Source organism: Rhinolophus ferrumequinum, chromosome 4 (assembly GCF_004115265.2).
Source record: "Rhinolophus ferrumequinum isolate MPI-CBG mRhiFer1 chromosome 4, mRhiFer1_v1.p, whole genome shotgun sequence".
Classification (NCBI taxonomy): domain Eukaryota; kingdom Metazoa; phylum Chordata; class Mammalia; order Chiroptera; family Rhinolophidae; genus Rhinolophus; species Rhinolophus ferrumequinum.
Genome location: NC_046287.1, coordinates 87986271 through 88004038, shown reverse-complemented (window position 1 = coordinate 88004038; position 17768 = coordinate 87986271). Strand labels below are relative to the sequence as shown.

The 17768-nt window shown below is 41.9% G+C and overlaps 1 protein-coding gene across 1 annotated transcript; it reads left to right on the top strand.

The window, feature by feature from the left end:
• The first annotated feature begins 11261 nt into the window (after positions 1–11261).
• Positions 11262–13493, top strand: ARL11 (ADP ribosylation factor like GTPase 11). Its single transcript, XM_033104563.1, has 2 exons — positions 11262–11396; positions 12201–13493. The coding sequence occupies exon 2, from the start codon at positions 12219–12221 to the stop codon at positions 12765–12767; it is 549 nt and encodes a 182-aa protein (XP_032960454.1). The 5' UTR covers positions 11262–11396; positions 12201–12218; the 3' UTR covers positions 12768–13493.
• Positions 13494–17768: the final 4275 nt, after the last annotated feature.

Here is a 17768-nt window from a genome sequence, read left to right as displayed (position 1 = left end):
TATGTGAAGAATCCTATGTTGTGGAAACACCCATCCTTTGAGGGAATGCTCTGCTTCCCCTCTAAAATAGCTATTGATCCCCCTTCTAATCACTACCTGTGCAGCCAGGTAAGATTGGCCCAGAAAAGTCTGCATCACTCTCTGTCCTAGAAAGTTCTCCTTAGATGGCCTAAATCAGCTCAGCTCTATTACTTGGGGCATACATTCTGGTTCTCATCCATTCTTCTTTTTGGCTGGCCTACAGACTCCAAATCAGCCTTTCCTTATCACTGAAGTGATAAATGTGGGCTTAGGAATGAAGGTCACTGAGTTTTGCTTAACGGGTCCAGCATATGGTCTAGTCAAATCTCACTCAGCAGTATTCTATAGTGCGATTTGAAGCTTTAGTGAAATTAAATGTGTTATTTAGCTGACCATTGTCTTGATTCCCTATTGAAAGGAAAAAGAAAAAGTCTAGAATCGCTATTCACACTTCTTTTGTGTGAAAAATAAATATATTGCTTCTATAAGAAATTTCCTACATTTAAAAAAAAAACATTCTTTTCTCTATGGATCTGTACTATGTGGTGGGTATAACCAAATACTATCAGCCAAATTACAGTTCATAAAAACACTCTCCCATTTATGTTGTAAAATACTCCAGAGGTTTACTATCCAAAGTTTAGAATCAAAATATCATTTGGTATTGTATAGTAAATTTCATCTGTGTCGCCAGATTTCACAAATATAAATTTACCCTTAAAATTTATTGTCCATGAGTTATACTAATTTGTCTATGAGAAAAACAAATGACAACTGATATTTCTTTCTATTTATCCATAATCTAATCTGAGGGGTCCTCAAATTTATAACGTATATTTGTGCAAAACCTACAGAAAATATTATGCTTAATGAAAACATTAGAAGATTTACCACTAAAGACAGATGGATTTTTAAAAACATAGCCTCAAATTCTTTGGTACTCCTCCCACTGAGAGATGGAGTCTATGTATCTTCCCTTTGAGTCTGGGTGGGTTTAAAATTTGCCTGTAACCAGTAAAATGCAGAAGTGGCCCTGTGTGACTTCTGAGGTTGGATTACAAAAGGTGGTGCAGCTTTTCACTTCCACTTGTTCACTGGAATACTTGCTCTTGGAGCAAATAGATTAATGGAATGTAATATCAAAAGCAGAAACATCCAAACCCCCACCTACAGGTAAATATATAAGTTAGTGTACAGTAAAAGTGATACTCCAAGTTAGCCAAGAAAAAAAATGATAGCTTATTCAATAATCAGTATTTATTTAATTCATCTAAGTTGTTGATTTTATTGGCATTAAGTTGTCTATAATATCCTTCTTGTCATTTTTTTAATGTCTGTAAAATCTATAGTGATTTCTTTTTTAAAAATTCTTCATAGTTGTCTCTTTTTTCTTAATCAGTCTTATCAGTTTATCGATTTTATTAATCTTTTCAAAGAATCAACTTTTGACTTTGTTGATTTTCTCTATTTTTTTCATTTAATTGATTTCCATTCTAATGTCAGTTATTTTATTTCTTCTACTTATTTTGTATTTAGTTTGCTTTCCTTCTCTTGTTTTAAGATTGGCACTTACATCATTGATTTTACATCTTTCTTCTTTTCTAATGTAAGCATTTAAATATAGATATCCCAGTGCTTTTGCTATAACCCACACATTATGATATGTTGTATTTTCATTATCATTCAGCTCAAAATATTTTCTAATTTCCCTTGTGATTTTATCTTTGATCTATGGGCTATTTAGAAGTATTTTATTTAATTTCCAAAAATATGGGTGTTTGTTTTTTCAGATATCTTTCCATTATTTATTGCTTCCTTAATTCCATTATGATCACACAGAAGATATACTCTGTGTGATTTCAATTCTTTTATAATTATTGAGACTTGTTTTATAGTCCATCATATGGTCTTTGTTGGTGAGTTTTCTGTGCTTGTTTATCTGCTCCCAATGTAATCACTGCACACATTGACAAAATAGCATTCTGTTCCAAGGTGGCAAATAGGATCCAGATAAAAGCAAGCTGGCAGGCTCCATGCTAGGAAACAGACTGCATGCTACCTTGAAAGAGATAGAATTCACTAACTCATAAAATAAGAATATGAACCCTCTGGTTGTGACCACATACGTGTTCTGATTCAGGATGTCCTATTGTCATTGTACCTGGTTCCATGGAACCTCAGAGGATGCTGTAAAATAAGCATGCTATTTTTAAAAATTTAGAGAATGAAAAAGAGCCCTTGGAAATAAAAATATATATAATAGATGAAATAAAAAATATAATGGAAGGGTTAAAAGATGATTTTGAAGAAATCTTCTAGAAGGTAGAGTGAAAAGGCAAAGTGTAAGAAAGTAAAGAAAATGTTTTTTAATTAAGAAAACAAGTCAAAGTTCAGCAACCAAATAATAGGAGTTCCAGAAAGAGAGCATACAAAAACATGGAGAAAATTCAAGAAGATTTTCTCCAGAATTGAAAGTAACTTACTTCTGGCAATAAGTGACAGAGTAAAGAATCCACTAAGTTTCCAACATAAGGGTTAAAAATAGACTCATACCAAAACATAATCATGAAATTTCAGAATTCCAGGAATAAGGAGAAGATTTTATAAACTTCCAGAGAGAAAAAATGTCAAAATCAATGGATCAAGAGTCAATCTGGTTTTAGATTCTCAACAGCAATGCCTGCAAAGTTCTGTGAGAAAATTATTTGCATCCTAGAATTTCATATCCAGCCAAACTATCAATCAGTTGTTAGAGGAAAATAAAGACATTTTCAAAGATTCAAGGTCTAAAAACTTACCTCCCATGCATCCAAGAAGCTACTGAAAATGTGCTCCGCCAAACTGACAGAGTAAACCAAGAAAGGGAAAAACCAGCAATACAAAAGCAGGGGATCCAACACAGGAGAGAAGTCAAGAAAATCTTAAAGAGGATGTGCATACCATGTGGAGAACAATTAGTTCAAATTGAAGGAGTATGACTCAAGGGACAGATGCACTGAGAACTGTTATCACCAAGCTATCTGCACTCATCATGCTCTCTTTACCTAAGGCAAGCCTGGCTTACATTCTTATCTGTATTTGGCCTTGATCATGTGCTAATGAAGTTTCTCCCATCCATACACTACAGCCAAGATCAGCTGAGGATCCTCGTTTCTCCATAAGAAGTATTCTGATTTGACCATTTCTGAAAGTTGTAGGTAAGCTTTGAAGTAAAAATTACGGAGCAGTCCATTCCTACTGACCATATTCCTACTGGATAACCACTACTGGGCCCACACGAAAGGCCTGCCAGCAGCCCCAACTATGGTAAGCACTATGCTTCCTAAGATTCTGTCATGGCCTTGCCCACTGATTGTCCCAGAGTGGCTCCTGTAAAACTCCCAAGGAAGCAAAATTCAGACTGTGACCCAGAGATTCTCTTCAGCTTATCTTTCCTGGGAGCTTTCATCTAATAGTGGCAATGTTTCTTCTTAGATTTGTACTTGCTTCTTATTGTTAGATTTGTACTTGCTCCTTACTGTTTGTGTTGATTACTTTTCATATGTATTTTATTTGAAAATAGTTCTTGACAAAATGATATAACTTTGATTCAGAATAAAAAAAAAACTAGGCTGGGGCAAGTTATTTTTAGTCTCAGTTTCAAGATCTATAAATGGGGGCAAAACAATCTTACTTCTCAGAGCTGTTGGATGAGTACATAAACAAATGTAGATATCATGTATGATACAGATTGGGGGCTTAATCAGTGATAGCTGTTTTTCAAAATCTCAATTTAATAAGAAAATTCCTTTAATGTGTGAGCATGTGTGTGAGTGTGTGTTGCGTGTGTTTGCAGGTATATATACAAAGTGTAGTAAGGGTAAAGCGGAGGCAACCTACATCTGCTGAGGTAATGGAAGCTTCCAGAAAACCCAACTTTTGATTTCTTGCAGAAAAAATGTGGAACGTGACAAGGAGTCTCCGAAGCCTGTGAGCTGTGGCAGAATCAGAAATTTGGTAATAGTTTTTTATGCCTGATATATATATATATGGAAAATTTCAAATGTATAAAAATGGAGAGACTAATATAATATACCACCATCTATCCAGCTTCAATAATTATCAACGCTCCTTCAAAAATTATCAATCTTATTATATCCCAAGCTATTTCTTCTCTATTATCAGATTATTTATAAGTAATTCTCAGAATCATATAATTTCATCTGTAAATATTTTAGTATTAAATGTCTTGCATTTTCTCGTGGACTTTCTAGTATTTAATAAATTCTTTAAAAATAATAAAAATAATAACTAAGAGGACCTATATATAATAAGAGGGAAAGATTTTATAAATATATTGTTAAATGAAATAAGTAAGTTACAGACATCACAATTACATTTTAAAAGACCCAAACAAAAAAAAAATAAACAGTAAATATATGTGTGTGCTTCTGAGTATATTATAGAAAGGTAACTGCAAAAATGTACATCAAACTATTGATCCTGATTACCTCTGAGGGTAGTAGTGATTTGGAGGGTGAACTTAGGAATTTTGCCCTACAGATTTTTATATTGTTTGACTCATACAAAAAAAAATATTCATCATTACTTATGTAATTTTTTAATGAAAAGAAAAGAATTGAAGTAACCACTTTGCTTGTTGCTGCCCAAAGAGACAGTAACTCATTTGGAAAATGTAGGAAACTCTCGAGTGCTGGTTTCAGTTTCTAACTACTAAGTCACTTTCCAAGCTCCTCCCTAATAGTTTTTTTTTGTTTGTTTGTTTTCCCTGCCAACTAAAAATACACTATCCAGTTCAGGAAATGTGGCTGATTGAATAGCAGCTGCAGCAGACAACTTACTTTGCATATTGAAACAACCTTGGAAGAAAAATAGCAAAAGCTCACTGTCATCAGCTCCTGTTTTGATGCACGGCTGGCACTCATCACACACATTTGTCTTGGTCTCCACATTGTCCCTCCTGCACATTTGCAGGAGATAAGTCTCTGACCACTGTTTCTTTTCCCCCCTTTAGTGTCAGGAAATTTCCTGCAAATACTGTAAAAACAGAAGTTGACCCTGCTTCAGTGTGAAGCTAACATCCTCCGTATCTTTCTCACACTGTTCCATAAAGCAGATCACCCGCTGCTGTTTCCTTTTCCCATTTTTGTTTTGTTCTGCTTTTTAGAGACAAAGAGATCTGCTGCGGAGATGCTATTTCTGTTCAGAGGGGGAAAGAGAGCAAAAGGAGACATGCACAAAAATGTCTCCCAGCTTTGCCATGTTCCTCATTCAGTTATAAAGAGATGGCATCTCCAATAAAATGGAAACTAGAAATAACACAAAAGTCTGAAAGATGAGCTGTGCTGTAAATGTAAAACATTCACAAGTCACTTAAAGTGATAATAATTCTAAGAACAATTTGCGATGCAAAATAAAGACGATTTTAAAAGAGTCTGCAAAATCCTATTCTATACTTAATTCTGTTATATGATAGCCTAATCTTCATATACAAAAATAATGTTGATTTTTTTCCATTCATATGGCATGCAGATGCATTTTGAAGGTTTTTTTTACAAAATAATGTGATACACTGTACTGAGCATTTCTCATAGCTGCTCAATAAAAATTGCATTGTACCTATAAAATATTAGAGCGGCAAGAAACTTTAGAGATCACCCAATCCAAACTTCTTGCTTTACAGATTAGAAAATTGAGGTTCAGAAAGGTTCAGTAACTTACCCAAGGCAACAGACTTGGGGCTAGAATCCACATCTCCTAGTTCTTCAACCTGCCTTCTTTGTCCTTTATGAAGGTGCCTTGGTGATCTAGTCACACCGTCCTGCCCTGTCTCTCATTTGCAAAATAGGAGGCAAGAACTATTGCAGCATTCCTTCTGATTCCTTAATTTTGGAATTGATGATATGCTACATAAGCAACAAATTATGAGCCTGGGACACATGTGCATACTGTTAATACATGTTAAAGGACAAAGGTCTTGGAAGATAGCACTGTATTGTGAGAAGAGAACCATCTATGGTTGGGTAAGTGTTTTGGGTAAGTGTGGCAGAGACGTTGCCCACTCAACACCATCCCCACTTTCTTCTTGCTAATAGGAATGCAATTTTATTCATCGGTTGGGAAGTGCGGGCAATATGCTCATAGGTGGACCCAGCCTGGCCAAACCAAGTAATTTAATTCTCCTGGTTAATGAGATATAAGGGGAAATTGGTTGGGAGGCTTTGGGGAAATATTTCCTTCTTGATAAAATAAATGCACACACATGCACACAAACACTCAAGAAGACGGCCACCTTTCCCTTTCTTCTTGCTTTTGAATTCCGTTGTTGAAGTAAGATGCTTGTTGTTGCTGCGCCAAGGAAAGGAAACAGCACCCATAAATTGCTGATGCCAAAGCAGAAACGTGGAAAGAGATTGGCTCCTTGATGACACAACTGAGCTGCCAAACCAACCTGGAACTACCTCCATCCTTACAGTTATATGAGATAATAAGAAAACCTTACTGTTCCAGCCATTTGTAGTTGGTGTTCTGTAACTTGCAGCTGAAAGCATAGTTACTGTGTTTCTCTGAGCCTCAGCCTTTTCTTTATAAAATGACGATTACAATACTTTCCTGACAGAGTGATTGCAAGGAAGAAATGAGATAATAAAATGCCTAACATAAAAGAATTCAATAAATGGTAGCTACCAATGTCGTAAACATTATAACTATTATATCAAAATCCTCAACAGTGGGAATGTTTTCTCCACTCACCAATCTCCATGGCACCTGAAAACATTTCCCTACAATAGTGGTCTGGGGAAGAGGATAGTTTATAATGGGGGAAAAAATCCAGTGTGTAAAATCAAAGCATAACTTATAGTGAAACATGACGACAGACTGAAAGATCTGAGCAAGCCACAGGTGTTCATTTCTTCTGCCCTCGAAATCCCAACTCTGGAAATTTAGCCAATGTAAATAATCCAAATGAGGAGAAAAACTTCATTCACAAAATCTTTAATTCAGCATTACTTTGGGAGTAAATAATAATCTTTCCTCCTGATGTGATATAATTATGCAGCCAACACAAAACTTTTTATTAGAGACCACGATGAAGTAAAGCAGTGTCATTTTCTACATTAACTTAAGTGGAAAAATATTCATAATACAGAAGAGTATGTATACTCTGGTTACAACCACGTGGAACACAGCTATAATTAGGTCAGACTATAATTGGCAAACGGATGGTAAGTAAGTGCAGCAGCACACAGGAAATAAGAGGGCTGCAGATCGTTGAATAAACTCTGGCCAGGGAAAGGAGGAAAGATAAGACATGATAACTATGATAATAGTAACGCACAGAAAGAGCCCTGTTTTCTCTCCACTAAGACCATTAGGTGCATTTCAAAATAATCCAAGTAGTTGAGTACAGGGCTGAAAGTGGGGCCGCAAAGATGCAGATTGTGGCTGCAGCAGCGGCCTGAGGAGCCCTCTGGGCATGAGCCACATCCCAGGGCACCCACACAGGTGGGGGGAGATGGACCCGGAAGACTTCCCAGCACGCTGGACACTGCGAAGCAGGTGGGGAGCATCTGAAACCTGGGATTAGAAAACACAGGGAAACAGCTGCCACGTGCCATTTGCATGATAAATAGATCTTATAGAATGTTTCCTATGGATTCACCCTGTATTATGAGAGTCTGTTTGTGGTTAGAGTACAGTCTCACACACCAAATAACTGCGGGATACGTTCTGAGAAACGCATGGTTAGGCCATTTTATCCCCGTGCAAACATCACGGAGTGCCGTGCACAAGCCTAGATGGTGTGGCCTACTGTTGTAATTGTATGTGCTATACTTGTATAGACTGGCAGCGTAGTAGGTTTGTTTACACCAGCATCACCATGAACACCGGAGTAATGTGTTACTCTACAACATTCGGACAGTTACAACATCACTAGGTGATAGAAAATTTTCAGCTCCATTATAAGCTTATGGGACCACCTTCATATATGTGGTCTAATGTTGACAGAAATGTCATTCCGTGGCGCATGACTGGGTACCAAAAATGCAAAGGCAGACAGATTTCTTTTTTCTCAGGTGTTCAGTGGCAGGCAATATATCAGCAATATTTCATAAAACCAACTGCCTAGGAAAAGCATGGAAGGGCACACAGCTATTATAGATACATGTTTTAAAAGCATATGAAAAAATGAAATAAATATATAAATGTAAGTATATTTATATATTATAAGTATAAATAAAATATCTTTGCAATTAGCATCTACTGTATCTCATACCTGATCTAAATCATAATACATAAATCTTCACACATAAAATTCTGACCTGTCATTAATTTGGTGTTCTTTTTGGTGGTTGACTTGCCTTTCTGCACGTATGCTGCTGCATCCATCCCTACGCAATCACTGCACACAATGACAAGTCGTGCTCAGCTCCAAGGTAGCCCACAGGATGCAGGTGGAAGCCAGGCTCCATGTAGGAATGAGACCGTATGCTCCCTTGAAGGAACAGACCTCACTGACTCAGAGAGCAAGAAGATGTGACACCCCTGGCTGTCACCACGTATGACTTCCAATTTGGGGTCTCCCATTGTCTTTTTACCTGGCTCTACCACTATTGGTCCCTTACTCATCCTTTCCTCTACTCAATTATTTCCTCCTCCAGGAGGGGCCCTTTTTGAATATAGCAAATATTTTACAATGTTCATGTTTTAATCTAGAAATGAAAATCATAAATAGTCTACTTATTCACATAATGTTAAAAGAAAATCAATATAATGCTGTAACTATAAGATAACAAATAAAAGGAAGATAAATATAACAGAAAAAAATCTATTTCCCTAAAAATGTTCAGGCACAATCACATTAATGAAGCTGTCAAGTTTTTGCATCTGAACATGGACTCGATGTGGCTGCAATGGCGCTGGATACAGTGTTTTTGTGGGGCTTATCCACAACTTGATACCCAGGCAGCCCTTTGAAAGTCCTCCACCTGAGGGTGTCTAAGAAAAAACTCCTCTCCTTGTTGAGCTGAAGGGATGGGGTTGGGGTGACAGAAGGGATGGGGTGACTCAGGCCATAATGGCCTTTGTGAACAACGAGGGTCATATTCAATGTAATTGTTTCCCTGGCTCTCATCTTCCCCAGCTACTCCAGGACCTTAGCCCTCAGGAGAGGCTCCTTTACTTCGGGGGAACATGAACAGCTCTCACAGGTCCTCCTCCCGAATGCCTGTCTATGCCCTGGAAGGCAGTGCCTCTCTAAGAGCCCGTTGGTGCCCCAGAGCGGCCTCCAGAGGCCCTGTATGCAGTCCACGTGGCCTCAGGCCTCCCTGGCATTCTTGGGGCAGGAGGTGTGTTCCCTCCCTAACTGTGTCACCTGCGGGATACTCAGCACCCAAGCAGCCTTGTTTGGTGCCTGTAAGCCCCTCAAGTCAATGGCTCCACCCTCCTGCCTCTGCCTGCCTCCCCTCTCTCTCTGGGGCTCACACATGGGGGCCACTCAGAGTAGCACCCCCTATGCCGCAGGCTCTAGGCACACCCTATCCTTAGCCTGCTGAGTCCTTAGCCTCTGCCAGCCCCAATCCTCCTGCAAATCTTATCCTGGCAGAATTCCCACGGACTCATCAGCAAGGTCTGGACAGGACTGAGTCTCTGCTTGATCTGATCACCCTAAACCACGGGTGAGAAGGACAAGCCCTGCTCCAGGCAGTTCTTTGTTGCTTTGAGACTGCCCTGGAGTAATGACAAAGATTCTTTGCCTGACCCCACTTTAGTCAGGCTCCTGAACCCTCTCCTAGGCCCATCTGTACACTTTCTTGTAAAATTCAGTTTTAACAAAAACCCTGCTAAGTCAGTTTAACCAGAACCCCCAGCCTTCATATCTGATACCCTTCACCATCTTCCAGGTAGTGGCTGATCACCCACCCTAGCCTGCCTTCAGTGAGAATCCTGTTATTCACTTAGGCAGAAACCCCCCTTCCCCTTGAGGTTTCCTCTGAGTAATTTTCCATTCACTGCTCCCCACCCTGTTCTTTGGCTATAAATCCCCACTTGCCCATGTTGTATTCAGAATTGAGCCCAATTCTATACTGAGGTCTCTTTATCCCTATTACAACAGACCTGAGTAAAATCTGTTTTTTACGGCTTTATCTACCATCCAGCTCTGGTTTTTCTTTGACAATAATTCCACACCGTCTCTGTTATCCCCCCAATCATGCTTCTATCTCTCACCACTCATCTCGGTCCTTGCAAACTGACTACAGCCTACAACCACAGGCACTCAACAGAACAAGACAACAGTGACACCAACACCAACACAACACAGTGATGTACGTAACACACTCTGTGTTTCTGACTTTTCATCATTGCTTCCTCCTGCTACATAGCCTGACAACAACAGCAAATACAGTAGGGTGTTTGCTGTTTACAAAGCACTTTTTCAGTGTGACATGCTGAAAGAGAAATGACTTATAAACCCCAGCAAGGTCATGAGCAAATTATTTACCATGTCTGAGCCTGATTTTCATTTGTAAAATGGGAGAATCATAACCGCCAACTGGTTCTTGATATTTTAATGAAATAATGAGCGGAAAGCAGAAAGTGCTGCACAAATGTTATGGCTTAGAAGAGACAAATCACTGTAACTCCAGACCCAAATCAGATAGCTACGCAATTAATGGCTTCTGATTGGAACAATTTTTTTGAAAATTATATTTGCTGGTGATCTCAGTTTTACTGGGATAAATATAATGACACTGTCCAAGAAAAAAATAAACAATGAGTTTAATCGCCTATAGTTCCACCACACTGACACAAACTTTTTAATTTTTATGCTTTACCTTCAACAAAGATACCTAATTTTTAGAGGGTTTTAATCATATTTAGGCAGTTTTTTAAAGCATGTATGGTTCCAGGCAAACAAAGGAATCTCGAGGCACCAGAAAAACCTTGAGGCCTGAGCTGAAGGAAAAAACCGGATTCTCAGATTTCTCCACTAAGGAGGTCACAGGATTATGAGAGGAAGGGCAAGAGAAAGCGGCTGAACTTGGGCACAGCTGTGAGCACGACACCCTCCTTTTTGCATCGAGTCTGAACTGCTAAGAAAGGGAAGTTGATGCTGGGCCTTGCTCTGTCAAGAGCCCAAGATATCTTTGGGCCCATCCCCGGCCAGGCCTGCAGGGGAGCACTGGAGCTGAGGGAGCGGCTGCGTAGCCTGCCCCACCCCCAACCACAAAGGAAAAGGAAGCAGAAAAAGGACAACCGGCAACTGTCACCACACTTCCTTTTCATCTCGCTCTTGGGACATTACTGACTAGCAGCTGCACAGAAGACTGTGGCAGAGGAGGAGCTTTTGGCCACCGTCTAATAACACCAAGGTAACTTTAAGTTTTACTCTTCTACCCTGGCATGAGGAATGGACAGAGGCTGTCTTACCTTCCTCCAGGGGCAGGTGAAATATACTCCTGGGGTGAGATGTCCCTTCACCTGTCCCAGGCAAGATTTCCCTTGACTAAATTGGGAACAGGTCTTAGTCTTAAAATTTGGGATTTTTGAAAAATAGGAGTTGTGTTCTAGAGGGAATTTACCTTGGTAAGAGAGTGGAGGAAACCACTTTGCTCTGACTGGGAAATGTGTCCCCAGCCAACAGTGTTTATAAATAACCGCAGTTTACAGGATACAGTGCTGGCCCTGTAGGGAGTTCCAAAGGCAGCAGAAGTTACCATGAGCCGGCTGTCCCCTTCACTCGGTGCACTAAGCCCAAGATAGCTCCTATTTCAGGGGTTAGACTTACAGAAGGAAAACAGAGGCCAGAAGCCACAGACTAGCAAGAATTGAAGACATGGTTCAGTCATTTCTACTGAACTAGATTTGTCTAACTGGAACTTCGTTTTGTCTTCTTGCTTTAAGTACCAACAAATGTGAGCCCACATTCCGTGTCTTCCAGGGGGTCCTACCCTCTTCTCTGAAGCAGGCTGCCCAGAAATAGGTCAGCTGATTGTAACACACACACACTCTTACTTCCTGGCCTTTGGGAATCTAGGCCTGTGTTTGAAACCTGGCATTGTAAAGACGCTTCCTACTTTGGAAGTAGAAGCTCTTCCTCCACATACCTGCATGCATCTGTGTGTTCCTTCAGAAAAGAATGGCTGATGTGTGCGCGCCTGGTCTTTCTCCTCCAGGATTTAGCAGCGGCTACCATGGGTTCTATGAATTCCCGAGGTCACCAGGCAGAAGCCCAGGTGCTGCTGATGGGCCTTGACTCAGCTGGCAAGACTACGCTCCTGTACAAACTGAAGGGCCACCCACCGGTGGAGACCCTGCCCACCATTGGCTTCAATGTGGAGTCTCTCGGCGCCCCTAGGCATGCATCTTTGACTTTCTGGGATGTTGGCGGGCAGACTCAGCTCAGGGCCAGCTGGAAGGACTACCTGGAAGGCATGGACATCCTCGTGTATGTCCTGGATAGCACAGACAAAGTGCGCTTGTCCGAGGCCGTGGCTGAACTCACGGAAGTCCTGGACCATCCCAACATGGCCAGCGTCCCTTTCTTGGTGCTGGCCAACAAGCAGGAGGCGCCTGACGCTCTCCCGCTGTCTGAAATCAGGGACAGGCTGGGCCTGGAGAGGTTCCCGGGCCGCTTCTGGGAGCTCCAGGCCTGCAGTGCCCTCACTGGCGCGGGGCTGCCCGAGGCCTTGCGGTGCCTCAGGGGCCTCCTGAAATCCCGCAGCCGCTGTGTCTCCAGGTGAGCACAGTGCAGCAGCCAGCGCAGAGAGCAAGCAGTCTTGACGCCGGCAGAGCAGCTTATCTTTGCTCATACAAACCGGAAGAAGCCGCTGGTGCTTGAGAATCTGAAGTCCGGTTTATCAAACAAGAAATCCTGTGCTTGGACAGGGTGTTTTTTTCTTGGGACTTATCGTCACTGGTGTGTATGTTGAAAATCAACTGGTTCTTTGAATAATGATACACTAAAGGGAAAAAACATACCTCAACACACTTCATAACTCGTTGCCACGTGTAAACTGAGCAATTGTAATAATAAAGAAACAAGTAATAATAGTACATACTAATTAAGACCTAAATTCACAGATGGAAAGGGGTTTTAAAACCAAATCAGCATATCATCTGGACATGGTTGTGATCTTATGAGTGATTTTCCCTGGTAGTCCCAGGGTATATGCCCTGGTCCCTCTGAGAGCAAGCAGCCAATGTGAGCAGAATGGAGTGGGAGAGTCTGCTTCCATGGAATCTGGGGTTTAGAAGGTCCCTGGAGCTCAGCCCTGGGTAAGGGGCAGCGAGTTCCCACCTTCCCAAACCGATCCTCTTCAGTCATCTTGTGTTGGTCTTTTTCCAAAACCTCTTATTTTTCCCCCCTTATTTTTCTCCTTCTTGTAGTACATATCTTTCCTTAAATATCAGATTAATCAATGATTTCATTCATTTATGCATTGATTTAATAAAAAATATGCAGAGCATTGAATTTGTGGCAAATGGCACTGAACTTTCAGTTATGAACAGGCCCTCTAGATGGGAGGTGTGGATTTTGAAGATTCATATAACAGCAATAAATCTCTCTCACTATTAGTAGTCAATACTTCCTATAATCTGAGTTTTTAATGGCACACAACTTGCATTTGGCACCTACTCTCATGTTAAATAGCTCTAAATGTTGGCTATTCCTTCATATCTTGGGCTAACATCAACCTCATTATAGCTCTTAATGATGGTTCTGCCCTCTCTGGAGTGACACAGTATAAATTGGCCCTCGTTATGTCTCCAGCATCTGACACCTGCTAGGTCCCTCTACCCAAAGTCTTTCCTTCTAGCATCAGGTTATCCATGCCTAGTTCTTTTCACTACCTGTCAGTTGACGTGTTGCAAGACTTCCTGTATTAGACATAGGAAAGTGCCGAGATACAAAGGCAAATGAGACAAGGCCTCAGGCCTCCTGGAGCTCTGGTTGGGGAAGAAGTAGGACAAAGTCCCATAAAAATGTGAAGATAGAAGCTCAATTCAGCAACTGTTTATTGAGCACTTACTGGGGCCAGGTTCTGTGTTCAGTGCTTTATGTAGATTATCTCTAATTCTCCCAACCCTGCAAAGTAGATATTGTTCCCATCTTATATGATTAGAAACTGAGGTTCGGAGAGCTAGTGACTTGCTTGAGGCACAGAGCTATTTAGTGACACATCTGGAATTTGAAATCAGATGTGTCTAGCCCTAATGATGCCTTCATTCTTTCATGGCATAATGCTTCTAGAAGGTTTAAGCTAAGGTTCATCTTCTGTCAGCAGATGTGATGGGGGGAGCAGTCTAGTCCGAAGGAGGAGATTGCTTGGAAGCCTGAGGGAGAGTGTAGGAAGCATAATTAAGCCAGAATGGTTGAAACAGGAAGTTGAGGTGAAGGTGACCGATTATAATAGGAAACAAAACTGGAAAAAAGTTTAGGTCCAAGTTGGGGAAGGCTTTTGGCTTGGGGGAGTGAAATCATGGGACTTAGCACGTAGGAGGATAACTTAGCGGCAGTGTGGAGGTGGATTAAAAAAAAGGGGGGGGTCACTGGGGATGAGAGGCAGGGAGACCAGCTAGATGCCCAGTGCAGTAACAAAGGAGAGGAAGCGATGAGAAAACTGAGAACCATTTCTTAAGGGAAAAAGCTGAGAGAGGAAGAATTTGAAGACAGCTCAAGAGTTGGGGTCTACATGACAGGAGGGATTAGAATGAACTAAGAAGGTAGACACAGGAAGCACAGGTTGGAACAGGGACCAGAACTGCTGGGTTCTGCTTTTGAAATGCGGGGTATGAATGTGTTCATAGCTTCTTTCAGATTGTTCCATTGTCTGCAGTCCTTGAGACACCGAGGACACTGCTGATTCCCACTTACGGGGTCTCATTTCCTCACACGATTTGTCACTTTATTGTGAGCTCATCGTCAGTAGGATTTGTTTTTCCTGCGTGACTCCCACATGCTGTGGGTTGTGTCAGGGTTTCTACACAGAGTATTTTCGCATTACTGTCTATTAGGATCCTGGTGGTTTCAATTGTTTTAGACCAAATGTTGTGTTAATTTCTCTGCTTGGGTCTCATGGGCCTCACCAGCAGTATAAATCTGGATTCTGCACCCATTCAGGGTGCAGGATTCTGACAGGTGACCTTTTTCATTGCATGCACATCCCAAGATAGACCATTTGCTTCCTCATATTCCCCTGAGCTGGTGGCAGCTTTCTCTAATCCCCTTTTAAGGAAGGGACATCTCTTTGATGCTCTTACTTTTGTGCTGAGCTCAGATCAAAAGTTTTTCTCCTCTCAACAAGCCTAAGGCCACACCTCCCATTCCCATACAGGTGTTAATTACCTCAGCCAGGTCCCCAGAGCCTAAATTTGACTTTTCTAAAATCCTCCACAGACTCCAGACTTCCAGCTGACACCTAACTGCTTTGGCTGTTGTTTCTCCCTTCATTCCTGCCACTTGAGGACTTCCCTTTCTTTTGTTCAAGGACAGGAAACATTAAAATAAATTATCTATCTATCTATCTATCTATCTATCTACCTATTTATCTATCTATCTATCTATCTATCTATCTATATATATATATATATATATATATATATATATATATAGTTTTGTTTTGTTACAGTTTACCCAACATTTCTATGACTCCATAATGGGAAAGGGTCCATCCGCCATGTTGCTGGATGTCCTGGTTGTTTTGATAGGTGTCAGGGAGACTTCCTGAGGTGCTGGCAGGAGGCGCTATGATGAGATCATCTGCACTGAGGAAGATGACCTAGTCAGCGGTGTTGTGGTGGAGAGAGGATCCTGAAGGCAGGAGACAGGCTAGAGGACAACCAGGCTGTCTTTTGACTGATGTGCACACCATTGGTGTGAACGGACATCCTGTCACTGCAGCAGCCACATCTTGCTGTGGGCATTCTTCTCCCTTCTCTTGACAATGCCCTGCTTCAGCTGGGCCAGTCTCCTTTCTGTCACCAGCATGTACCAGGCTCTTGCCCAGCGCCAAGTGTGTGCTTCTTGCTGGACAAGGCAGAGCAGACCAGGGGGCCAGCAGGTATCTCTGAGTGTGTGCTAACAGCCCCGAGTCCTTAGAAGCAGATGTGCTTAGACTTCATAAGCCCCAGGAAGTCTCCTTTCATCATTCCCCTTGGATGAGGTTTGGGAAGACGGACAACAAAGCAAAACATCATAGGAACCATGCCCAGTTAGTGTGGACCATCGCTCCCTTCTGGTCCATCTTCTGCTGGGAGGGAATGAACATCAAATCAGGAGAATTACTGACGAGTGAGTTCTGGGATGTGAACTATACAGGTCTCTGGATGGAAGGTGGGGTTTGTGAGCCTCAGAGGCCAAGGGCAGCTCTGCCAGCCTTCCGCCTCACTGGCTTCTGAGATGTTTGCCTGAAGCGAGCATGGGAATCCCACAGGATGCAAGGTCCTGTGGCACCCTCCTGGGATTTCTGATGCCCTTTAGAGGAAGATGCTCTTCGAGTACTCTCCAGTCAAGCTTCCAGGTCCGCGTGAAGTCCTTGGAGTTGTAATAGTGACCTCAACAGTGGTGGCATTCTTTCATTGTCACACAAACTTATGGATGCCTCCTGACAACCTTGCTGCTCCTAAGGCTTAGGATGTTTTCCTGTTCAAATCCTGCCCACTAGTGAAAGCCCCTCAGATCCCACCTCTGCAGAAAGCTTTGCCTGCACACTCCAGCTATGTCTATCTTCCCTTCGAACTCCCAGGGTACTGACTGTCCAGGGTCCCCTTCTTAGTGCCTGAACTGGGACACTTCCACGTGTCGGTATATGGTCTCCCCAGATATGGTGTAAATTCCAAAAGATGACGGGTCATCCATACACCCTTTGGGCCCTCTTCAAAGCCTGGAATAATATGAGATACTGAGACTTGCTCATTAAATACCTGGGTGAATAAGAAATAACTGACTAAAGCTATTGAATTGGGCGTTATGGCAAAGAGTCCCCAGGTCCTCTGAACTGTCTAGAATAAAATCCAAAAAAAAAGAAAAAAGAAAAAAGAGAACACCAAGCAGTTCATTGGCTTGAGAGTCAAAATGGCAGCACAAACCTATACTTCAGACATCCTCTGTGGTAAAACAACAAAAAGTCATACATAGTCTTTCTAGAATATGTCACTCTCAGAAGTACCCTTTAGTCAATGTATGAGAGAGGGTGCTAAGTGGGGACTGAGTACAGAAGGGCTGGCACAGGTGGGTGGATATGGTGCCAGGCTCTTGGAAAGGTTGAGGCCCCAGAGGTGGCCGGTGAGAGCAGGCACAGGGCCCAGACTGCTGCCTGGCAGGAGGGCAAGGATGTTCTAGTACAGCAGGCAGTGGCCTGGCCTTGCCCATGTCAGGGTTCCTGGTCTGTATTTCTGCTTCCACCATGACACTGGTGGCTCTGGAGGGAGGGTAGGACACCATTCTTTTTTAGAACCTTCCCTAAAGACCACAAGAGAGCTAGCCTTGTGGAGCAAGAGTGGCAACAGGTCAAGGCTAGCTCTTATGACTGGAAATTACACTCCTCTTCCTGCTGCCAGCTAAAGGGTAAGGTACTCCCTGAAGAGAGCTTCAGCCGTTGCCTCTCCTCTGAGGCAGGTCAGAGCTCTCCAGGGATGTGGAAAAGGGACGTGAGGGCAGACCGAGGAGCTTCTGTTCTGCTTCCGGTTCAGAGATACACATATATGTATACACATATGAAAAGGTCAGACAATTAAGTTCA

Bases quoted from the DNA above. Each gene is read 5' to 3' on its own strand.
- ARL11 (XM_033104563.1), top strand. From the start codon at position 12,219: ATGGGTTCTATGAATTCCCGAGGTCACCAGGCAGAAGCCCAGGTGCTG.